This window comes from Macaca nemestrina, chromosome 3, assembly GCF_043159975.1.
Source record: "Macaca nemestrina isolate mMacNem1 chromosome 3, mMacNem.hap1, whole genome shotgun sequence".
In the NCBI taxonomy this organism is placed as follows: Eukaryota; Metazoa; Chordata; class Mammalia; order Primates; family Cercopithecidae; genus Macaca; species Macaca nemestrina.
Window position 1 is genome coordinate 135,740,947 of NC_092127.1, and position 25,649 is coordinate 135,766,595.

The following is a 25,649-nucleotide window of genomic DNA, read 5'->3' on the forward strand; positions in this document are numbered from 1 at the left end:
CAAGGAAATGACATTGGTGTATTGCTGATGGTACTAGGAAAGTATTCTGTAAGTATCTACTAAACTAAAAATATATTAGTGCCCCCTTATCGGGCACTTATCCATGATGAATAAATACGTTCCAAGATCCCTGGTAGATGCCTGAAACCTTGGATAGCACTGGACCCTGTATATATATGTTTTTTCATAGAAACCCATGATAAAATTTATAAATTAGGCACAATGAAAGATAAGCAACAATAACAATAAAATAGAACAATTATAACAATATGCCAGTAACACTACTCTTGCACTTTGGGGCCATTATTAAGTAAAATTAGGGTTTCTTGAACACAAGCACTGTGATACCTCAACAGTCAATCTGATAACTGAGGGTTACTAAGTGGATACACCGGACAAAAGGATTCATGTCCCAGGTGGGACAGAAAAGGACGGCGCAAAATTTCATCACACTACTCAAAACGGCATGCAACACGAAACTCATGAATTGTTTATTTCTGAAATTTTTCATTTAATATTTTCAGACCATAGGGAAAGCAAAAGCACAAAAAAAGGAACTACTGTATGTTGACCCACATGAAGGAACTTACTTCATAAAAATAAAAGGAGCAAAATATTTTAAAAATATGTATAAGGGTGTTTATTACAACTTTATTTGTCGTGAGAAAAAACTGGAAACAAACTTATTATGGACTATTCTGCAGTAACTTAAAATCACTATCAAATGACAATATCCATCAGTTACTAAGAGAGGGGAAAGCAAGTATTAGAGTAATATGTTTGCATGATTCTGTTTTTTTAAAAAAGTACACCATCACGATAAGTGTGAATATTTATTCATTCAACAAATATTTATTCAGTGCCTACAACATGCCAGACACTATTTTGTGGCACATATGTTCTAGTGGTAGAGAGAGACAAACAAGATAATTAAGTATTTTGAATGAATACAGTATTTAGAATGTTGAAAAGAGAAAAATAAAGCAGAGAAGAGCAGAAAAGTACTTGTGAAGAGGAAACTAAAACATGAGGACATCTAAGGGACATTCACAGAAGATGCTGCTGACAGCACAAACAAAAAGAGGATGGTCAGTATGGATAGCGCAAGGTGACTAAGAGAAAGAGTAACAGAAAACAAGGCCAGAGAGGTGTAAGAAGTGGAGTGGGTCGGCGGATCATTGCAGGGTCTTAAAAGGTCTTAGAGGTAATTGCAGAGGTAAAGATTTTAAATCAGTCATACCAGATTTCTAACTTCAGTTATCTTAAAATGATGGCAACTGTTCTTATCTTTGTCTGTTTAAACTGAGCACACTGTTATAATAAAAAACCAAAAATTTAAAGAATCAAATATATATTCTATCACACAACTTGGCCCAATTATACTGCCTAGTATTTAGCAGGCATTAAATAAATGTTAGGTAGTGAATATAAAAATAGGTCAAGTAGTAATTATAGTGGTCATTATATCTCTTAATGCACTCACATTCTTTTAACATTTTTAAATGGCCAAAAAAGCTAATTTTAATTTGCTCAGAATATAAACCAGAAATTTTTAAAAATCAAGAACCTCCAAAATAAAATACATTTTTTCAGGAAACAGTATTTTCAAATTTAAATTAGAATAAAGTATTTCAAATGATTCATATTAATGCAGGATAAAATGTAGAGCTTAATAAAGCAAGTATAGTTAAAAAAGAATGTAGCTAAAAAGTCAAAAAATGCATATGCATAATTATCACTGCATATCCTTTATAAATTTAAACAGTACATGTTAAATTTTACAGCACTTTGACCTTTTTAAAAACATTTTATTTATTTTTTGAGATGGAGTCTCACTCTTTTGCCCAGGCTGGAGTGCAGTGGCATGATCTTGGCTCACTGCAATCTCCGCCTCCCGGGTTCAAGTGATTCTCCTGCGTCAGCCTCCCGAGTAGATGGGATTACAGGCATGCATCAGCACGTCTTGCTAATTTTCGTATTTTTTGTAGAGATGGGGTTTTGCCATGTTGGCCAGGCTGGTCTCAAACTCCTGACCTCAGGTGATGCACCCGCCTCGCCCTCCCAAAGTGCTGGGAATATAGGCGTGAGCTACTGTGCCTGGCTATTGACCTTTTTATAAAAGATGAGATATGGCAGTTCCATAATATTCAATGTCAAACCAATTATTTCCCTATGATTACTTCAATTAAGTTCTACAGTACAGAATTATAGGGGAAAATGTGGCAGAAAAGGGGAGTGAAGAAGCTATAAGACTGTCCAAACTATATGCTGTTTTGGTGTATTTTACTCCCCATGGGAATAGATGGGAATGATGCTGTAGTCTGCCTGAAAGAGAAAAGTACAAGAGAAGTCACCCATTTAAAAAGTGTACTCATTAGACATTCCAAGATTTGTATTTCACTGGTTGGTTATGCCTTGGTAGTGCATTTGGTACTTGTGATAAACCTGCTGGCAATACATTACAAGGCCTAATATCAAAAAACAACAGATGTGGTTGAGGATTAAGAGATCATTAGCTGAGATAAGACTAAAATCCAGAACTAGAAGCTAAGTTTTCTGACTTCCAGATCAATGCAATTCCTATAACAAAATGTTGTTAATTTCATTACAAAGAGAAGCTTTTAATGATGTTCAATGTACTCATAATTCTCTCCACGATTTGAGCCAAATGTAGAAAGAAACCATGTACATAATTTAAAGCAAACAAAACAAAACAAAAAAAAAACGGATTACAAATCAAAAGAAGAGAAAACAAGATGGAAAAAAGTGGGTAGTTTTCACATGTAAAGATTATTATTACCTTTTCCAAGTCTAACTCCTCTAACAAAATGCTGGCGTTTTTGTTTGCTTCAGCAGCCTGTCTATCTTTGGCTTGTACTATTGACTCCATACAAAGATGACACTTCTTCAGCATTTCCTATAATACAAAATTAAGATGTTTCCAGGCTCACAGAACAATTCCCACTTAGAGAAATTCCTAAAAACATGAAGATCTTTAGTAAGGTACTCAAACCTAAGCAATAAAGATCCATGAAAGGGGGAAAAAAGGCGTGCAAATAAAAACATAATTGACATAGTATATTTAGGAATATATACAAATAAAGAATCAAAGAGCAGCTTTTGTTATTCTTCAAAATAATATCCATTTAACAGGCACTTTAGAAACAAAAATCATTTATCCTCTAATTTAAATATAAGAAATTGTACAGCAAACAGAACTACAATAATTTATGTTGGTTGGTTAATAGGATAAAGGAAATAGTCAATGTCAACAAAGAAAACAGATTTGAAAATTTTTTGAGAAATGTCCTCAAATATTTAAGCTCTGTTGCTCCAATTTCATGTACAAGAAACATTTATAAAGGAATCAGATACATGTACTTATATAACTTTCTCAGTGATTTCATTCTCAAGTCACACTTTAGGACAGCAAAACAGTACTTTCTTATTTTTATAAAATTTTTCTTTATTTAATTTTAGAGAGAGGGGTTTGCCATGTTGCCCAGGCTTAAATGCAGAGGCTATTAATAGGCACAATCATAGTACACTGTAACCTTTAACTCCTGGGCTCAAGCGATCTTCTCACCTCAGCCTCCCAAGTACATGAGACTAATGCGTACCTGAGACTACAGCTGTGTGCCACTAAACCAGTCTTATTCTTAGTATTATTAAAAATATTTATTTTTAATCTCCCTCTCTGCCCCTAAAAACCTGTAATACATAGGAATGTTAATTGTCATGGACAAATCTAGAGCTAGGAAAGACAGTGACCTAACTAGTTTAAATTAAAACTTATAGGGAAAAGCTGTTCACTATTATGAAATAGCAACTGTGTAAACGTAATAAGAAGACATTTTTAAGATCTGTCGGCCTCTTTGGTTTTCAGAGGCATGTGTTAGGATTTTATTCAAGTGTTAGTGTAAACTCCAAATCAAAATGTATGTCTCCAGGAGGTCTCAATTTGATCTCTAATAGGATTCAATTTTATCTTCCCTACATTTCCTGCAAAATTCTTAGCCAATTCATTCTAAAACTTAGTTAAAACTAAAAGTTACCCTAACTTTTACATCACGCTCAAGACTTCTTGCTCATGATTAAAAGTACTATGTTCATTTTACTGGGAAATAAAAATCTATTGGATTCAATGCTTTCTCAATATAGGTATCAGTCTGGATAAACATAAACATACATATACAGAAGACAGCCCTAATGAATAATAACATGTTGCTTTGAATTACTTAGTGTTCACATAAAAATTAAATTAGCTCAATAATTTTTTTATTTTTATTTTATTTTTTGAGACAGAGTCTTGCTCTGTTGTCCAGACTGGAGTGCAATGGCACACTCCTGACTCACTGCAACCTCCACCTTCTGGGTTCAAGCAATTTTTGTGCCTCAGCCTTCCAAGTAGCTGGGATTAAAGGCACACGCCAACATGCCAGGCTAATTTTTGTATTTTTGTAGAGATGGGGTCTCCCCATGTTGCCCAAGCTGGTCTTGAACTCTTGGGTTCATGTAATCCACCTGCCTCGGCCTCCCAAACTGCTGGGATTACAAGGGTGAGCCACTGTGCCTGGCTTCAAGTATTAATTTTATTTTTATTTATTTATTTTTTTTTGAGATAGAGTCTTGCTCTGTTGCCCAGGCTGAAGTGCAGTGGCCGGATCTCAGCTCACTGCAAGCTCCGCCTCCCAGGTTTATGCCATTCTCCTGCCTCAGCCTCCCGAGTAGCTGGATCTACAGGCGCCCGCCACCACGCCCGGCTAGTTTTTTGTATTTTTTTAGTAGAGACGGGGTTTCACCGTGTTAGCCAGGATGGTCTCGATCTCCTGACCTCGTGATCCGCCCGTCTCGGCCTCCCGAAGTGCTGGGATTACAGGCTTGAGCCACCACGCCTGGCCTCAAGTATTATTTTTAAAGATAAGATAATCCTATAGCAGAGGATGTTTTATTGATTCATTAGGTAAGTAAATAATCGGCGAGAATCTCTTAAATCGCACACTTCATTCCCAAATACTAGATACATAAAATGGCTATATATTACACTTTACTACTCAAACTAAAAATTTTTCTTAGAATGGAAGATACATTAACTGAATAGAGTCCCTTGCTCATACAGTGAACAACGTATTACCTTATCAGTGATGGTTGCTATGTATCTCATACATTCAGAATCTGATGGAAACTGATTGACTTCTTTGACTAAGTAGCGCACCACCTTCACATGACCCTAAAAAATAGATACCAATGTCAGATTGAAAACAGACTCTAACAATTCAGTTAATCTATGCCTGAACTAACTTTAACAGTTAAGATTAGTGCCACAAAGTGAAGACTACATTGTATATTTACACTATAAATGAAAAAGAGACAGGCTTTGGTTCCAGTGACTTAAATCCACGTTGATCATTCTCATCCTACCCTCCAAAAAAAAGTATATAATATGAGCTAAAATTCTAAACAACTCTGAATAAAAAAACCAATAATCCCAAAATCAATATGAAGAGTAGGGGATATGTCTGAAGGGTGGTGGTGCGGGGGAGGAATTCTTATTTTTTTCTTTGCTAACTCCCTAAATATGAGAGTCTAGTTTCAATTCTGAGGATTAAAAGAGCAAAAATAATAATTTTGTTTTTTCATTCCTTCAGATAAAAAACAAATGTATAATACTGTCCTGGGTAGTGTGAAAGAATATATACTTTCATGAAGAATAAGCTATGATTATTCACTGCAACACAGGTCGGTATCTAAGTTCAAAATCTTTAGACTTGCCCTTTCCTACTTCTTAAGAGCCATTCCCACTTTCTCTAGCCCACACTGTTGCTTTCTGACACAACGTCTAAAGTTAGCCAATCAGGATAAACAGCTGTTAATCTTTAGTATATTTTTTCTATTGCCTCTATCTCTTCCTTTTAGACTGCATGTTTCTAAACTTTTTTCTAAATGAATAGCTCAAATGCCACTTGCATCATTCCCTAAGGATCTCTCAAACACTTCTACAGTGTTTAAGTTATTTGTATGGGACAACTCAAACAGTTGCCTAACTTTGGGTATGGATCTTACCTTTCCATATTGCACCCTACATAACATAGTATATGTTATATATACATATTCTATGTTGCACCCTATATAATATAGTACTCTAGCCCACAGTTGCACATGGTAGGTACTCAAGAAATAATGGAACAAATAATAAGAGTATAAAAGATAAGCACTGCTTGGAAAGACATAAGCGTGTGAGATACTAGAGTAATAACTAATAAAAATAATAACTCTAATAGAGTAATAACATAAAAATATGTATTTCTCCCAATGAATGATAAAGACTGTCAAACTTGTACAAACTCTAGAGATTTGAGATCTCAATGTGAACTCAAATAGGATGAAGAGTTTGGCAGAAGGAGAGACTTAAATTATAACTAATGAGTAACTTTGGAAAAATGAAGACAGACATGGTCATTCTACGAGATGAGAACAAAGGTGATGTGAGAGACAGGAACAAGGAAAAGACCAAGCAAGAAGATAATTCTCCACATTAGGGATTCTAATGGGAGACAAGACTCTACAAGCACTAAATTGTGGTGGCTTTGAATACCAAACTACGATTGGATTTCAAATGATTTCAGAGACTGGGGAGACACAGAAAGGTTCCTGAAGAGGTTCTCTAATATAGTAGAGTGGTTAGAAAGATTAACTTGATAATGATATGCTAGCTTGCTTGGAGAAGAGGCAGCTAGCCAGTGAGAAGGAATAAGTTTGATTGCTGAGAAACAAAAATATAGAGTCAAAAATACAGAGTCACTGGTAGTCCAGAATATCTAGGGAAGGGGTGGAATAAAGAACAGGAGTCAGAGAGAATAATAGGAGAAAAAGGAAGAGATAGCTTATCGCAATTTATTTATTAAAATTTTTCAACATTTTGGCATCTACAGGAAATTGTATCTACATATCTCCAAATGACAAAACTCAAAATTATAATCCCTGTATCAGTAATCTGATATTCCCAATAATAAATTAAAGCTGTATTTAAGAGATCAATGGATTATCAAACAAACAATAAAATCAAATTACTTATACACAGCTCTGTGCTATGTACAAAAAGAAAGTTTGTTTCACTTTCACAGAATTCATACTTTTACCTTTAAATATAATATACTTGAAATTCAGTAGTTTAAAATGCTGGTAGTGGCATTTTCGTTATTTAATTCATTTTTTTTTCCTAGTATTTAAAGTCAATAATCGAAATAAAAACAAATTTTATTTTTTTGAGACAGGGTCGTACTCTGTCACCCAGGCTGGAGTGCGGTGGTACAATCTCAGCTCACTGCAACCTCTGCCTCTCAGGCTCAAGCCATCCTCCTATCTCAGCCTCCTGAGTAGCTAGGACTGTAAGTGCATGCCACCATGCTCAGCGAATTTTTATAAATTTTGCAGAGGCAGGGCTTCACTCATCTGCCCGCCTTGGCCTCCCAAAGTGCTGAGATTACAGGCATGAGCCACAGTGCCTGGCACAAACCGCCCCCACCAAAAAACGAATTTAAGTGATATTTTTTATCTGGAGGTACTTACTTATGTATCTTAATTGGATTTACACTTTGTGAAGATTAAGACTGCAACTAGATTTTGAAAACATTACTTAGAACAGCTTTTTAAAAGTTTACTTAGCTCTGATGTCCAATAAGGTTAAAATTAATGGTTTTTCTGCAAAACCTGTATACATCTACATTTAATGTTGCCATCAGAGTAATTATTTGCATATTATTGCTTTCATCACAGCTGCAAAAGCACAAAATGAGTCTTTAGTGATCATTAAGCCATGTACTTTCTAGTGTAAGTAAAAAAACATCCAGGTAAATGAGGATGAAAGACTTATACCTTTCTAAATGCTGCCATAAGAGGAGTTATCTTGCGGTTATCTGCTGCATCCACATCTGCACCTGCTTGCACCAGTAACTGAACCACATCGAGGTGTCCACCATTTGCTGCTAGCCACAATGGAGTGTTCCCCTTCTTGTTACGTACATCAATATGAGCTCCCCTAAAAACCAATGATACAAATAGCATTGTCTTTTTTTTTTTTTTTTTTTTTGATACAGGGTCTCGCTCAGTCACTCAGGCTGGAGTGCAGTGGTGAGATCATGGCTCTCTGCAGCCTCCACCTCCAGGGGTCATATGATCCTCCTACCTCAGCCTACAGAGTAACTGGGACTACAGGCCCATGCCACCATGCTCAGCTAATTTTTAAATTTATTGTGGAGATGGAGTCTTCCTATGTTACCCAGGCTGGTCTCAAACTCCTGGGCTAAAGTAATCCTCCCGCCTCAACCTCTCAAAGTGCTGGCATTGTAGGCATTGTCACCACACCTAGCCTAGCATTGTCTTAAATAGAATGAAATGACACAGTAACAAAAATCAACTATTAACATGTGAAAATATCCTGTAAAGATAAAAATTATTTTCAATATTCAAAGATTTAAATATGTCTTGCTCTCAGAATTATACTACACAAACTATATCCTATGAGGCAACTGTAACTGTTTCAGATTATTTGTATTCACATACAGCTTGACCATTCCCAATCTGAAATCCAACATTTGAAGTCTGAAATGCTGCGTGTCATAACAGGGCTCAAAAAGTTCCATATTTTGGAGTTTTTCCAATTAGGGATACCAATTTGTTTTTTGTAGTTATGTTAAGGATAACATGCAGGTTTAGCATTCATTCAGTGGGCATGATGTAGATGAGAAGACCCATGGTTAATAACAGATAATAGCAGTTACTGCCCAATACTACTGCTTAGAGTACCATGCAAAGGTCTTTGAGACTGCACGAAAACAAGTTAAATAGACAAGCATCTTTGGAAAACTAGCAGGCAACTTCTACATGACTGAAAGTAGAAAGTACCCCGGATCCTGTCTGATTATCTTAAATAGTCCCATAACCACACCTGAAAGCCTTAATTGCTGTAAAGAACAAGAAAATGAATAATGAAGCCTTAGATCACTGCCAGACTTTTAAGACTTGTGTATGGGGGATGTAGTATGTCTGATAACAGATGGATGTTCAAATAGCTTGTTATTATAGATATTAAAAGTAATGTAGACAAGAATCAAAGAAAAACATTTCCAGGTTACACAGAAACAAATCAGACAATGTAGCATAGCTCTGGATGGCTGGAAAACAATGGGTAGGTTTGGGGAAAAAAGCACTTGTTTATAAAAGAAGAAATAATCACATTTGATTTTTTAAATAGTTTCACTGCCCAGAGAGAATGGTAATCACTAGTAACACTTGTGTCATATATGAAGGGTATGGTAACAACATACCTGCCAATAAGAAGCTCACAGAATTTGTAATGCCCTTTATCTGCTGCTATGGTTAAAGCTGTATCTCTTGAGGAAGGAACTGGAGGGGCATTAACATCAGCACCTTTATCCAAGAGAACTCGGCCCACCTCCGCATATCCACCAGAGGCAGCTTCCATTAGTGGTGTGAGACCAGTCTAGGTTTAGTGTAAGATTAAAAGTAACGACACATAAGAGACTGGAAAAATCTAAAATTTTAAAGAATAATAATTTGAAGAAGGAATATGATACAGTTGTTACCAAGATTCACAACTAAGTTTAATCACTGACCCTTATTAGCTCCTTCGAGTTACAGTCTGATCTATCAAAAGAAAATAATTCTACCTAATCTCAATGGTATTGTTAAAAAAAAAAAAAAAAAAGAAAGAAAGAAAGAAAAAATCTATTTAAGATGCAAGCACTTGGCATATAACTGGTACTCAATAAATGTTCCGCTCCCTTCCTTTTCAAAATAGTCTCTCTTTTTCAGCTGATAACCCTACTGTCACTGTTGCCTATAAAAATTTATCACTCAGGTATTTTCAAGAGTTAATGTTTGACTAAGTTACACAGAATGATTTCTAATTAATTATATCCATAGGAGATAAATGTTACTAGAAAGCACTAAAATTATAATCAACATGTTGCTACTATACATCTTAAATATCACAGCAATAAAGTCATGTGTAAATCTCAGACTTTTTCTTACCTTAGCTCTGTGTTCAACATTTGCTTTTCTATCAAGCAGAAGACTAACCACTTCAGTTCTTCCTTGGAAGCAGGCTAAGGTAAGCGCAGTGTTCCGATTGGTTTCTATCTGAGCATTTATGTCAGAGCCCATGTCTAACAGGAGCTTAACAGCAGCTGTATGCCCATTCATAGCTGCTAACATCAGAGGAGAGATGCCCAATTTGCTACCAGTTCTGGGGGTGCAGGTATGGGGAAGACAAATGGAAAAATATACATTTTAAATGACATAGAAAAATTGGAGATGATACAGAATTCCAATCTAAGATTATTTTGCAGCATTGTTTAAAATATTCTCAACCCTAGTAATTCTCTGAGATACTACCAAGACTCCATTAGAAATGTTTTATTAGAATTTTTTTTTAAATTTCACTCAACATAATGACTTGGGCTGGAAGGTGATTAATAAATTATTAGGATAAACTTTCAATCTTAAAGCATGTATTAGCTTGCTTAATAAAAGCTTCTAAGATGTTTACATTTAGAATCATAAGAAACAGTACTCACTATTTTTCATGCTCTATGTCCAGTTTTAATTACTTACATAAAGTTCATCTCAAAAATCTCTAATACTTTGAATGCCAAATTTGTAATAAAGGGATTTACTAAATTTGGCACTAAAAAATAGGTGTTCTACAAATATCTGTAACAGTCTTACTAAATAAGGGGCTTACAGAAAGAGAATACAACTTGCCTAGAGTTAATCTCAGCTCCTGCATTTAGTAATATTTTGATGATGTTCACATAGCCACCAGAAGCAGCCAGGCTTAGAGGTGTGTAATCGGAAACATTCCTGTGCTCTTTATTTGCTCCTCGAGCTAACAATAGCTCCACCACCTGAAAAGAAATAGAAAAAAATATGTTTTCTTATGGAGAGACAAATTATCAAAGTGTGTATTTTTAAATTTCTTTTTCCGGTATACTGTACAACAAAAGAAGGGGAAAGTTCTTCCTTCATGCTCTGCACAAAACCAGCCTGATAGCAGGAGGTCTTAGAAGCCAACAAAGAAATACCTACTCAAGTAAAATCCATGTAGAAATCTACTAAAATGGTATAGTGTGTTCATGAAAGGTCTGGACTGAAAATGTTGTGACATGCTTTGGAAATCAATATTTGTTATTTCACCACAAAGCGGTAAAACAGAGTAACATGGGACAATATTGTTTCATATTATACGTGTGAATGTATTTAACATATTTTTAAACGTTTCAATCAGTAAATATTTTAAAAACATGGAATAAAAGGTCCTATATTTTCACAACATTATGAAAATTTCCTAACACAACATTGAAAAACCTTATATACATTCACTACCTATATTTCAGGTCCCACCTACTGGCAGAATTTCTGGGTGAATGGTTTTGTAAGAAATTGTCAGGCTATTCTTAAAGTAGTTGTACTATGTACAACCTTCAATAATGCATGAGTTCTAGTAGCATGAGTTTTGGTAACATTTGTTATTGCTAGTCTTCAATTTTAGCCATTCTAGTGGATGTGTAGTTGTATCCCACTGGATCTTAATTGCATTTCCTGAAACTAAAAATATTTAGCATTTATTTAAGTACTAATTGGCCACTCATAAATCATTGTCCACTATGCCATTTAATGCCTAAACAATCCTTTGACACAATATTCATTTTAATTTTATAAATAAGATATAGAGAAGTCAAGACTGGCTCAAGATCATAGCTCTTATCCCTGCTCTTACTAGTAATATTATATCCTAAAATACTAACTGGCAAATAATGAATGTTAATGAACAGTGCATTATCTTGCATCTCAGCAAGTTTTAGATATCTCAGCCAGTTTTAGATATCACATTCTTTCCATCACTTTTTGCTTTCAGAGCAAGTAAGACTAGGTCGCCTATGGTGACAAGGTTATAAAAACAAGAAAAAATATGGCATTAGGCTATTTTATAAACAGTATAGTAGAAAACTCTAATCAAATTTCTCAAGTTTCCTCAATGCCATTATATTTTCTCAGTTCTTTTAGAGAACTGTTCTGCTCCCAAAACATCCAATATACAACAAAAATGTATGATTTTATAGTAAAATGACTTTCCAACATTTTATTAATCACTTGAAAATACTTACCTGTTCTACTGACACCAAATTAAAGTAACAAAGTGTGTATAGGCAAAATTATTACCCTAACACACTTCTACAATTGTCATAACTTAATCTGTTACATTTTAACAAAAATACATAATTTATAAAAATTATAGTGTCCTATTGGCTTTAATATTACTTTTAAATAAAGAAAATCAACTAATTTCTTCTTGACTCAATATTGAAAAAATTTGTTCCTATATAAAGCAAGTATTTTTTCAAGCTAAATAATGATTGACAATTTCAGTCAAGGTAAAATTTTGCTTTCCGGGATTTATGGGGATTTTTACTTTTTCTGGAATAGTAGAAATAATTTATCAAATTAAGCAGTTTATTTTTCACTATCTTAATATTTGGCTTATAATACTTTTAACCTATCTATTGCCCCTACTATGAATTACAGAAGAAAAAAGTGACACAAGTAGAAGAAACAAAACAGTAGGCACAGGCCAGGTTCCTTGTCTCTTGTGTGGAGTATTCTAGTAATAAGTGTATCTAACTATCCACGCATATAATATCTATTCCAAATATAAGGGAACAAAAATTATGAAAAAAGAAATGCCTATATTATCACTGTTAATAGATTTCAGTTTTTTTTAATTTATAAAATGAAGGATCACCAAGCCCTATCTTTCGGCACTTATGTAATCTTATTAGATTTCCCATTCATTTGCATAGGAATTATTATATCTCTTAAAATTGTTTATTTACTAGTTTATTTTAAAAATCTAGTGGGTTTAACTAACTCGAGTTCAATATAACCTTGTGCTATGACTGGAGGGAACTGAGGGAAAAAGCTAGTTTAAGATGCTCAAATGGGAGGTAACAGTTCCCCAGTTTGCTTGTCAGAATACCTTTACATGTAATATTTCAAGAAGGATACTGCCATAAAGGGTGAAGTAGTCATGATGGTGAAGGGATTGGAAAAGGTATTCTTGGTCTAACAACCGAAACAGGACTTGTTTCACACAAATAGGTGACTTCAGGAAAAAAAAAAAACCTGAAGATAGAAAAGGGTATAAACGTCTTTCTATTTGTTTAAAGAACAAAACTATGACCTGTGGGGAAACAAAAAAGGCATACTTCAGGCTTGATAAATAGGAAAACCTTAGAAAAGAAAAAGAAAAAAAAGATTTTAAAGCTGAGTAAGACACCGATCTGAATGACTTAAGGTGCTTTCTAAATCTAAGATTCAATAATTCCTTGATAGAGAAGGGAATCTATGGAGACAACACATCTGGTTTATATCCCCTGTACAAAGGACTGAATTTGAAAACAAAACAAACAAAAAAAAATGGGTGATCTAGCTGATTATAAAATGTCACAAGATACATAAGTGAGTGTAAAGCTATATTTTCTAGGGCCTAGCTAATCTGTCAGTTGTTCTAGTTTCCTTAAAAAACCAAAAGGTCATATAATCTTACCATCTTATCTGAGAACCTTTCCTCCAGAGTTGAGAAACGGTGGGGAAAAATCAAAGCAAGACAAGAGTTCTCAAAACACATAAAAATTGAATATTCTTAATTCCCTACTAATCTTACAGACAGCAACAGAGACTGGGATTAAGTACCTTCTATGCCATGTACTATAGGGCCGGCAAAGATGAGTGAATATAGGCCCTGTACATTAGGAACTTACTGATTTGACTTGCAAAAATCTTTCTCCTACCCTAAATGCATGGCAGTACTACTTTTAGATGAGCAGGATTCTAAACAATGTGTGATTTTTCTGGCAAGACAGCTTATGCTAACAAAGATACTCATCTTTTTGTTAGTAAATAATAGTTTCAGCTATTGTGATAAATCTAAACATCAAAGCATTGTTCTGATAGAAAAAAAATATAAGTGAAAGTACACATTTGCTAAACAGACAGAGGAAAACAATTACACTAAGGGGAAACATTACCTCCTGTCTTCCCCCAGAACAAGCCAAGGAGAGTGGTGTGTCCTTGGTTCTTTCTGACTGAGCTTCAATGTCTGCACCATTGTCCAGCAATATTTCCACAACACCAACATGACCAGCTGTGGCAGCCAAAATGAGTGGAGTAAAACCTGGAGAAAAATAATGGTCTCACTACATGCTAAGTCAAAAGAACAAAATATCTAACCTTCAAAACAGGACTAAGAAATAATGTTCCTAAATAAATATTTTGACCATTATTCCAAAAACTAAAACAAAAGTAGGCCCTACCTTTCTTGTCTCGATGCTCTATACTAGCTCCTCTCTCTAGCAGTGTCTGTACCAGTTCCTCGTGGCCACCAGCACAGGCAAGTGTTAGCGCCGTGTCATGATTACTCTCGGTCTATAAGAAATTATTTTTTGGTTAGTTTATTAAATAACTTAAGATGTTAATATCAAATACATAATACGCAAACATACCGAATACATACAAATACATATGTACCACTCTATAATATCAAGCATTTGAAAAGCAAGGTTTACGGACGGGCGCAGTGGCTCATGCCTGTAATCCCAGCACTTTGAGAGGGCCTAGGCAGGCAGATCATGAGGTCAAGAGATCGAGACCACCCTGGCCAACAGGGTGAAACCCCATCTTGACTAAAAATATAAAAATTAGCCGGGCATAGTGGCACATGCCTGTAGTCCCAGCTTCTTGGGAGGCTGAGGCAGAAGAATCGCTTGAACCTGGGAGGCAGAGGTTGCAGTGAACCAAGATCACGCGCCACTGCACTCCAGCCTGGGTGACAGAGCGAGACTCCATCTCAAACAAAAAAAAAAAACAAAAAAAGAAAAGAAAAGCAAGGTTTACTTGTTTCCATATTAGTAGCCAACTTGTGAGTTTTTAAAAAAGGCTACAAGCATCAAGGAAAATAAAGTATGACTTTCAATCATGCGATTAAAAGAAATACTGTGGATTAACTTTTGCTTTCAGCCATTAATGGAGAAACATAGATCAGATTTATTTTCCTATTTCAAATAACTAAAAAAGAAAAAAAAAAACTGTTTGAAACAATGATGTTTAGACAGGCAGTGCCGAATAGTGATCCCTGAAGACAGAAATGATTAACCCAACTTACTGCCCAGGGAGTTTCCAGGCTATAGTGCAGGGAGCAAGTATCCAAACAGAGCCTGGCAGTCTCCCCAACTTGAGAAGACAGAATTTGGAGAGGTCAAGGTGGCTAGAATTCATGGAGCAGATTATTGAAGATGAGAGTACTGCGGAGACGGTACTCTGGAGATGTGCAGAGGATTCCCCTCAAACCTTCAGCTGAGTTTTGATCAGTCCATGTGCATGAGGAAATTATCCCAGGCCAGGGAAGGACCACCAGAGAGAGTCAGGCTGAATAATACCCAGGGCTCACATGGGGCCAGGAATAGTTTGGTTCCCACCAGCCAGAGTAGAAAGACCTCAAAACACACAGGATGTCAAGTAGAATCCTCAGTAGTAGGGTCAAATTAGCAGTTGTGGACCCACCTAACAAACTGAAAAGTAGGCCTTGAAATTAAAAAAAAATTGTTTCCAAGTAACTTAGCTGTGTTTGAGAACAAAGCCCCAAAATACTTAAAGGAACAAAACATCCAAAATATACTGTGTATTTTGAAAAACAAAGACTATTATAATGAGACATGACACTATCTACATATGGTTTGCTTCTGCCTTCTGCTAATGATAATGACCAACACTAGATTTACCAGTGTTCATATTCTGTTATAGTTTCAATGCTAACCTAGTGAACTATTTAATTTCTCATACTTTTATTTTTTATTTTATTTTATATTTTTGAGATGAAGTCTCGCTCTGTCACCCAGGCTGGAGTGCAGTGGTGTGATATTGGCTGTCTGCAATCTCTGCCTCCTGGATTCACTCAATTCTCCCTGCCTCAGCCTCCTGAGCAGCTGGGTTTACATGCATCCACTACCATGCCCAGCTAGATACCTTTAGAACTCTACAAGCAACATGTGACTATTAGCATTTGAAATACGGTTAGTGTAACAGAGGAACTGAATTTTAAATTGTATTTAACTTTAATTTAAATTTGATAACTGATATTCAATTTGGTTATTGGAAAACTTACGATGTCTCAATTTGAGTAAATTAATCTACTTTTCAACTGTACATTTAATCAAATCTAGATACAAATTGAGTATTTCCAGTGAAATCCAAATTTAGATATACTTTAAGTAGGGCGACAAATCTGGGACTGAAGGGGTTTCTGGGATGAGGGACTTTTGGTGCTAAAACAGGAAAGTCCCAGGAAAACCAAAATGATTTGATCACTCCAGCTATAAGTGTCACATGCTCACCAAGTTTTGAAGACTTTTAATATGAAATAAAAATGTAAATTATCTCAGAAATTGTGGTGTATTGATTACATGACATGTTAAAACAATATTTGGATATATTAAGTTAAATCAAATATATTTTAAAATTCATCCCATTTGTTTCTTTTCACATTTTTTAATGAGACTACTAGATAATTTAAAATTACAAACGTGTCTCATCTTATTTTTCAACTGGACAGTGTTGCTCTGAGCATTTCCCTCACTTTCACATACATATCTCTATTATAGTACTTATCACCAATCTGCCTTATATATTTATCACCCACAGAGACTATAAATTCCTGGGAGGTAAGGAACATGTCTTATCCATGTTTGTATTTTCTACCTGTAAGTGATGCACTACTTAGGAAATAATAGATGATAGTTAAGCAAAATGAATGGCAAAAGCTGTAAAAGGTCATAGATTCAAAAATTGTTACTAATAAACATAATAAACAAGGGACTATATATGTAGCATTGATTGCACTTACACATTTGTAGAATGTACGTAATAATTATAAAAAGGAAAAGCATATTCTCCCAGAATGTAAATAACTCTAAAGACCAAATTTCATTATAAGAAATGAAAAACAAAAGACAAAAGGTAAAATCAGTAAGAGTTAAGAAAAAAGAAAAAGCCTACTAGTCAGTGATGAAGAGGGAGACCGCAAAAGCTGCTCTGCAGAAGAGGCTGGCAGAGAGCAGAGCTACTGACTGCAGAGATCAGGGATGGCCACAAGGGAGAGATGCACCAACTACAACAATGGAGAAGGACATGAAACTTAAATGAGTGACAGCTCTGTGTTATAGTATTTGATATTCATCTCAGGTTTATAGGAAAAATTATCTGATTTCAGAGAAAAGGAGATAAAGGCTCTGATAAATAACTTTCCGATGGCCACATAAGCTAACAACTGGTAGAGATATGCTTTAAAAAACCCAAGATCTTGATAACAAAATTCTGCTCTCCCCACTATATCACAGAGGGGCCCTAAGGCAAAGCAGATTGTGGTAAATATAATGTTAAGTGTATGTGTCTTATGTCCACTCTATGTTGGTGCATATGCAATCAGCAGAAAAATCAATTTTATGATGAAGTTTATAAGGTTTCTAAAATTCTTCCAGGGTTTAAAGAGTAATTTAGGAAAGCTCAAATAGAAAATGAAGAGATGTACATAAAATTTGCAAAAGATAAGCACGGAAAATTTCAGTGGATCAGTAAAATGTTTTTTCCAATATTATAAAACACAAATTCAACTGACATTTATTAAGCACCTTTTTTTTTTTTAAATTTATTTATTATTATTATACTTTAAGTTGTAGGGTACATGTGCATAACGTGCAGGTTTGTTACATATGTATACTTGTGCCTTGTTGGTGTGCTGCACCCATCAACTCGTCATTTACATCAGGTATAACTCCCAATGCAATCCCTCCCCCCTCCCCACTCCCCCCTCCTCATGATAGGCCCCGGTGTGTGATGTTCCCCTTCCTGAGTCCAAGTGATCTCATTGTTCAGTTCCCACCTATGAGTGAGAACATGCGGTGTTTGGTTTTCTGTTCTTGTGATAGTTTGCTCAGAATGATGGTTTCCAGCTGCATCCATGGCCCTACAAAGGACATAAACTCATCCTTTTTTATGGCTGCATAGTATTCCATGGTGTATATGTGCCACATTTTCTTAATCCAATCTGTCACTGATGGACATTTGGGTTGGTTCCAAGTCTTTGCTATTGTGAATAGTGCCGCAATAAACATACGTGTGCATGTGTCTTTATAGCAGCATAATTTATAATCCTTTGGGTATATACCCAGTAATGGGATGGCTGGGTCATATGGTACATCTAGTTCTAGATCCTTGAGGAATCGCCATACTGTTTTCCATAATGGTTGAACTAGTTTACAATCCCACCAACAGTGTAAAAGTGTTCCTATTTCTCCACATCCTCTCCAGCACCTGTTGTTTCCTGATTTTTTAATGATCGCCATTCTAACTGGTGTGAGATGGTATTAAGCACCTTTTATATTCAAAGCACTCATACTAAGTACTCTAGGGTTGACAAAGATAATACAAGACTCAAAGGAGCTTACTGATTACTATACATGGAAAATTCAGGTTCAAACTAGGAGACAAGCATAATAATGTATTATGAGATTTCACGAAACAAATATTTAAAGCTAAGAGAGCAGCTTTAAATTCTTCGTGGAAATGAAGTTAACAGTGGGCAACTCCATTGTATTTCTACATTAAGGAGAAACTAAACCAACTAACGTGACATTCTTTTAAGATAATAATGAAAGAATTTTAAAAGCCTGAAGTGAGGCTTCCATCCTCCTAAAAACACCTACACAATCCCAAAGTGGTAAGAAATAACACTCTGTTTCTCAACACATCAATAAACAAATGAACTGAAATAGAAATTTGGGTTAATATTAATAAGGACAAAGAAAAAAACAGGTGTTTCAAATACTGCTGATCAACGGAAATAATTATAATGCAGCTGACGATTTTGTAGAAAGCAAGGTATCACTTATAGAAAGAATCCTTAAACTCAAATTATATTGCACACAGTTACATTAGTCAAGAAGTTATATTCCTTGTCACATATCTAAGAGAAAGTCCCAAACCTGAAAAGGGAGATAGATGTCCAGAGCTTTAAGAGCTCATTCAGGTTTATATTCTAAAGAAAATTTCAGTGAGCCCATGATGCCATAATGTATACACCATTCTATACCATTAATAGAGGTTGTTATGATGAATTCTGGCTTATAAAAAATGATAAAAATATATTTAATGTAAAAATATTCTGTAAGTTATCAACATGACTATTCAATTTTATAATGGTGGTACAGAATGAAAACAAGAAATAGTAACACAGATGGCAATACTGAAGGAAAAACAACTTTTAATGAGCTGAAATTTAGGCGAAAAAGCACTGAACTGTGTGAAGTGTCTTTGAAAAAAGAAGTATGCTGGGTACAATGGCTCATGCCTGTAATCCCAACACTTTTGGAGGCTGAAGCAGGAGGATCACTTGAGGCCAGAAGTTTGAGACCAGCCTGGGCAACAAGGCAAGATCCCATCTCTACAAAAATTAGCCAGAAGTGGTGTGCAATGCCTGTACTCCTAGCTACTCATGAGTTTGGGGCAGAAGGATAGTTTGAGCTGAGGAGTTCATGGCTGCAGCAAGCTGTGAGGTGCCACTGCACTCCAACCTGGGTGACAGAGTGAGACCCTGTCTCAAAAAAAAAAAAATTCAATTAATTAATTAAAAAAAAAAAAGGAAATACACCTATTAATGACTTTTTTTTTTGAGACGGAGTCTCGCTCTGTCGCCAAGGCTAGAGTGCAGTGGCTCACTCGGTTCACTGCAAGCTCTGCCTCCCAGGTTCACGTCATTCTTCTGCCTCAGCCTCCCAAGTAGCTGGGACTACAGGCGCCTGCCCCCATGCCCGGCTAATTTTTTTTTTGTATTTTCAGTAGAGACGAGGTTTCACTGTGTTACCCAGGATGGTCTTGAACTCCTGATCTCATGATCCAACCACCTCAGCCTCCCAAAGTGCTGGGATTACAGGCGTGAGCCACCGCCGCGCCCTATTAATTACTCTTAACATAATTAAATTAACTTGAAAACGACTAGGACTTAAAGAGCTGAACTTTTTTTAGACTTCCACCTTCAAAATCATTACCTCATTCTCTAACCCAGTCAGGTTATATGTAAGCTTAAAAAGTAGGATAGCACTTCAAGGTATTCGACAAATGAGAATAATCAGTAAAATAAATAACCTATTAAAACCAGTCCATATGAACAAGTAGAATGCATGTATTTTAAAGCAGAATGCTTTAATGGTAGCATATTATACATATCACTGTTAATTCATTTTTGCTGGCCTCTTTAATTTCTCATGTTAAATCACTGTGATTAAACTGTTCTTTATATTGCAAAACCAATTAGAGAAAAATATTCAAATGATACTTATACCATTAAAAGTAAAACATAATTTTACATACTTTACAATTTCAGTCTTGATATGTCACAAGTTAAATTTGATGTCTACCTTTCTTTAAAATAACGAATACATGTTAATTATTAAAAAGTGAAAGAAAGCAAAATTCTATAAAGAGCTATTTGTGTTTTTCAGTTTTGAGATGTACTAGAATAAGTTACTCCAAGTTCACCAAAAGACTTCAGAGGCTTGAGAATAAAAACAACAAGCAGTTTAGGAATATATGGAGAACATGTGACAAAAAAGAGGTTGCAACAAGTTTTTATAGCCCAAGAAGAAAACAACTGGTTCTTTCTCATTGGTAATGGCTCCTAGAATCGATCATATTTTACACAATAAAATACAAAAAATATTTAATTAACTCGTGGTATTTGGTTCTAACCTTTAAGTCAGAATTATTTTTCCACATAAAGCCTGTGGTTTTAAAAAATCTCTACACAATTCCTAATTTCTGTATATACAGAACCCACAAATAAGTTTGGTTATACCAAACTTAAGCAAAATAAACTCAACTTAAACTCAAGCAAAATAAACACAAAGGTCAGAGCTATGCTATCAAAAGGTATAATAAAAATAGTCCCAAATAATTCCTTCAAGCTACTATTTATTGGTTTCCTAAAACAGATTTTGATAATAGCAAAGTATGTGGTATTCATCTTAAAAGTTTTGAAAATACCTAGACAAATTTGATTCAGTAAAACTGGACAGTTGGAAAGTCTGTGGCACACCCTTGGCAAATGAGTTCTAGTTGTGTAGCAGAGAGTTGAAGCCCCTTATGAAGAATGCAAACTCTTCAGCACTTGTCAAGGTCCGGAAATAAAACATATGATTCCTGCTAATCCTTGTTAACAATATTAGCTCCTGTCTAAAATGTTCAATTAAAGCAGTTAAAGGTCTGACCATTTTCCAGAATCATTAGTATTTTAAAAGGAGTTACACTTTGAGGCTTTAAAAGATTAACATTTCCTTTGTTCTTCCTTACATTTTTATGTTAGGTATGCAAAGATGAAATATAAATGATCTCTTACCATCTAGGCAGTGGACACATTTCTGTGATCCGACTTACCAGGCTAATACAATATAATTCAAATTCAACATTAACACACTTAAGTTAAAAATAAAAAACAATTTAACAGTGCAGTGGTTAATAAAAGAATAGAGTCTAGAGCCAGAGTGTCTGTGTTCAAAAGTAGGCCCCACCATTAATTAGCTGTTGGGCAAGGTAGTTAATATCTTTATGTCTTACATTCCTCAAATGGAAAATGGTAATAATAATAGTACCTATTTCATGGGATTGTTACAAAGATTAAGTTAAAGCAGTTAATATCTGCAAAGCGCTGTCTGTATGTTAAGGTTTATTATACGAACAGATCAAAGATCCGAGTATTAGAGAATGTTTAATCTTTCAGAATAGCAATCTTGGTATTGATTTCTTCATTATATTATTTTTCACAGCACAGTATTATCACACATAATCAAAGTACCCACTATGTAAAAGCCCATAAAATTATTTTCTTATCAAAACAAAAACTTCAGATGAATTGAGTGCAAGAAAATCTTCATTTTTAATCACTTAAAGTACCTGCTTGATATTAAAAACTAGCTGTTTTGTTTTTTTTTTGAGACGGAGTCTCGCTCTGTAACCCAGGCTGGAGTGCAGTGGCGCCACCTCGGCTCACTGCAAGCTCCGCCTCCCGGGGTTCACACCATTTTCCTGCCTCAGCCTCCCGAGTAGCTGGGACTACAGGCGCTCACCACCACGCCCTGCTAATTTTTTTTTTTGTATTTTACGTAGAGACGGGGTTTCACCAATGTTAGCCAGGATGGTTTCCATCTCCTGAGCTTGTAAGATCTGCCCGCCTTGGCCTCCCAAAGTGCTGGGATTATAGGCATGAGCCACCGCGCCCGGTCTTTTTTTTTTCCTTGAGACAGAGTTTCACTCTGTTGCCCAGGCTGGAGTGCAGCAGTATCATCTCAGCTCACTGCAACCTCTGCCTTCTGGGTTCAAGTGCTTCTCCTGCCTCAGCCTCCTGAATAGCTGGGATTACAGGTGTGTGTTATTATGCCCAGGTAATTTTTGTATTCTTAGTAGAGACAGGGTTTCATCATGTTGGCCAGGCTGGTCTCGAACTCCTAACCTCAGGTGATCCACCAACCTCCACCTCCCAGAGTGCTGGCATTACAGGCGTGAGACACCACGCCTCGTCAAAAACTAGTAAATTTTTAAAACAAACATAAAAAATTAAAGAAGAAAAACGGTGAACAATTATTTCTGAACAGTATTTTTTTCCAAAGTAGGAACTTTTTAATCTCTAACTAAACACGTATGGTAAAACTCCACAGAGTAGTTTACTCAGGTCTGGCTAACCCAACAAATGACAAATCTTGATGTAGAGATCAGATAAAAAAAGAGTAAATTTTTAAGGATCCATAGTCAAATCTTTCTATAAAAGCATGTCTACTATATTTAAAATGTAAGTTTAAAAATAATTTTAATTAAAAAATTACATGTAACTTCTCAGAACTAATTTATAATATAGTGATAGTTGGTGAGTGGTACAGCCTGGAAAAATCATTTCATCATCACTACAATAATTTCATATTCAGTAAAATCAATGTCTGGACAAACTTTTCCTGTGCCTGTTTATAAACATTTTTATAAAGAAGTCTTTTTACATTTTGGTGAAGTATTTATTTTTGCTAACGGATCAATTCTTAGGCCCACAAAAATCAGAAAACTACTTTTTGGTAAACATAATAGCCTCGGCTATGTGCGATGGCTCACACCTGTAATCCCAGCACTTTGGGTGGCTGTTATAGGCAGATCACCTGAGGTCAAGGAGTTTGAAACCAGCCTGGCCAACATGGCGAAACCCCATCTCTTACTAAAAATACAAATAAATTGGCCAGGCATGGTGGTGGGCGCCTATAATCCCAGCTACTCAGAAGGCTGAGGCAGGAGAATTGCTTGAATCCGGGAAGTGGAGGCTGTGGTGAGCCAACATTGTGCCACTGCACTCCAGCCTGCCAGCCTGGGTGACAGAGCGACATTCCGTCTCAAAATAGAAAAAAAAAAACAAACAAACAAAAAAAAGAAGAAGGCTCAAAGCAAAAAAGACTGGAGAAAAATAATGCAAATTCAATGCCAAGTTCAAACCAATTCTACAATGCTATCAATATTAAATGTAAATAACTATGGCTCATCAAATGAATGTCTCATATATTTTTTTAAAAGGCTAGGTAGATGGTAGTTAAGAGTGGTATCTTTGGGGTATGGTGGCACACCTGTAATTCCAGCTACTCAGGAGGCTGAGAGGGGAAGATCACTTGAGCCTAGGAGTTTGAGACCAGCTTGGGCAGCATGATAAGAACCCGTTACAAAAGAAAAATAGAGTGGTGTCTTTGAAGTCACGCTGAATGATTCCCAGCCCCGCTGCTTCTTAGCCTAAATGAAGTGACTAAACAAAATGCTTAATCTCTCTCTTAGCTACAGTGTCTTCTTCAGGGAGATGAGTATTAAGAGTAGCTACATCATGTATGTGGTCTGAGGATTAGATGAGACAATTCCTTAAAAATAGTCCCTGGCAATTTTAAGTACTCAACAAAAACAAAAGTCAGTACATAAAAAACAACAGATATTTGGGCAACAAGTAAGAACAGAAATAAAATTCCTTTTTCATAGTGTTACTGAGAAACATTTTAATAAAAAGGAAACTTTATTTTTAATAGGTTAAGAGTACTTGCCCTTAATGGTCCATCCAACACAAACACACACACACACTCTCCTCTCTCTTTCTCCCCGCGTTACCCCTGCTAAAATTCAGGCTTTATTATAAAGAAATAATCATATATAAAATTAAAAGTTTTATAATGTACACACCCCAGGTACTATCAAAATACAAAAACTAAGTAAACTGCAAACATTTCTTCGTCCTGATAGCCATGTACTCTTGACCTTATTCGGCAGTCTTCTAAATTAGACCTCTTAACTTTTCTTTAGGACAAAACAGACACTATTCTCTCCAATCTCACCTTGCCCTGAGATTTCATGGTCAACTACTTTTTAAAAAAAAATTATACTGAATAGCTCTCAGGCTTTCTAAAGCTTAACTTAAACAGTGTCTTCCCCCCACTCCATATTATTTCTTCAAAAAGTGCCTGGGATCCCATACAGCTAAATTTTACAGATACAGACACAGACTCACCACGTATTTCAATCAGTAAGATAAGAATTTTCAAAGATGATATATGATATCAATCATGTGTATGACATACAAAAATATAAATTTTATGTTAGAACCTTTTTTGTTTTACATGAAATCCATTATGTATTTCAAACCATATCGTCTATTAATTTATTATTAGAAGAAGATAAGCACTAATTTTAAATAAATTATTTCTTTTACATCCTCCTGTAAACTAAAGTTAAAAAAAAAAAGGTTACTTGATAACCCCGGAAACCAGATCATCATATAATTATCACTAATAATCTACATTTAGCATTTTATTTTTTAAATGTGAACTTTAATTAATTTAAAACTGTGGCTCAAGACTTTGCCTAGAGACAAGGCAATCTTTGATGGTTTAAATCTCTGAAAGTTAATGTTTTAAATTATGGCATAATTCCAATGAAAAACCATCTCTCTTAAGTTTGGGACTTACCTGTGCATCAATATCAATGGCAGGGTAGATAGGAAGCATGGTTGAAGGAGAGATGATAGGACTTGGAGTTGGAGTCTGAGGTTGGGAAATGGATGCAGCGATACTGTGGGTAGGAGTGTTTGACATTGCAGATGCTCTTCCACTGACTGCTGTTGAACAAAATAACTGCACTTAATAAGGATGAAACATTGTTAAGTAATAGTAAGACATATTCACTCAAAAATATTTAAAGACTTCTTAAAACAATATGTCTACAGGAAGACTACTATAGCACTAATAACTAATTTTCCTGGTTATTGTTGATGATGACAGTGTAAAATTAAAATGTATACTGAGTAACTCATTTCCTAAATAATAATCCAACTGAAAAACAAATTCCCCTGTTATGATAAGTAGTCATAAAATCTTAATTCAAAATAACCCTGAAAACAAAAATGTTTATGTATTAAATTTAAATGCAAATGGAAAGTTGTCCATTATATCTTAATTAGA

The 25,649-nt window shown here is 35.4% G+C and overlaps 1 protein-coding gene across 6 annotated transcripts in view; it reads right to left on the reverse strand.

The window, feature by feature from the left end:
- Positions 1–25,649, reverse strand: part of LOC105477311 (ankyrin repeat domain 17) — a 182,959-nt gene that overhangs the window by 34,851 nt on the left and 122,459 nt on the right. For 4 of the 6 annotated variants that reach the window (XM_071093499.1, XM_071093495.1, XM_071093497.1 and 1 more), the window contains 9 exons: positions 25,158–25,306; positions 14,394–14,505; positions 14,109–14,254; positions 10,792–10,928; positions 10,054–10,273; positions 9,327–9,502; positions 7,876–8,038; positions 5,135–5,230; positions 2,801–2,917 (listed from right to left, as the gene is read on the reverse strand). In XM_071093499.1, the coding sequence (XP_070949600.1) occupies positions 2,801–2,917; positions 5,135–5,230; positions 7,876–8,038; positions 9,327–9,502; positions 10,054–10,273; positions 10,792–10,928; positions 14,109–14,254; positions 14,394–14,505; positions 25,158–25,306 (1,316 nt within the window). The remainder of the gene's footprint in view (positions 1–2,800; positions 2,918–5,134; positions 5,231–7,875; positions 8,039–9,326; positions 9,503–10,053; positions 10,274–10,791; positions 10,929–14,108; positions 14,255–14,393; positions 14,506–25,157; positions 25,307–25,649) is intronic. The other 2 variants (XM_071093500.1, XM_071093496.1) reach the window with 1 other exon arrangement.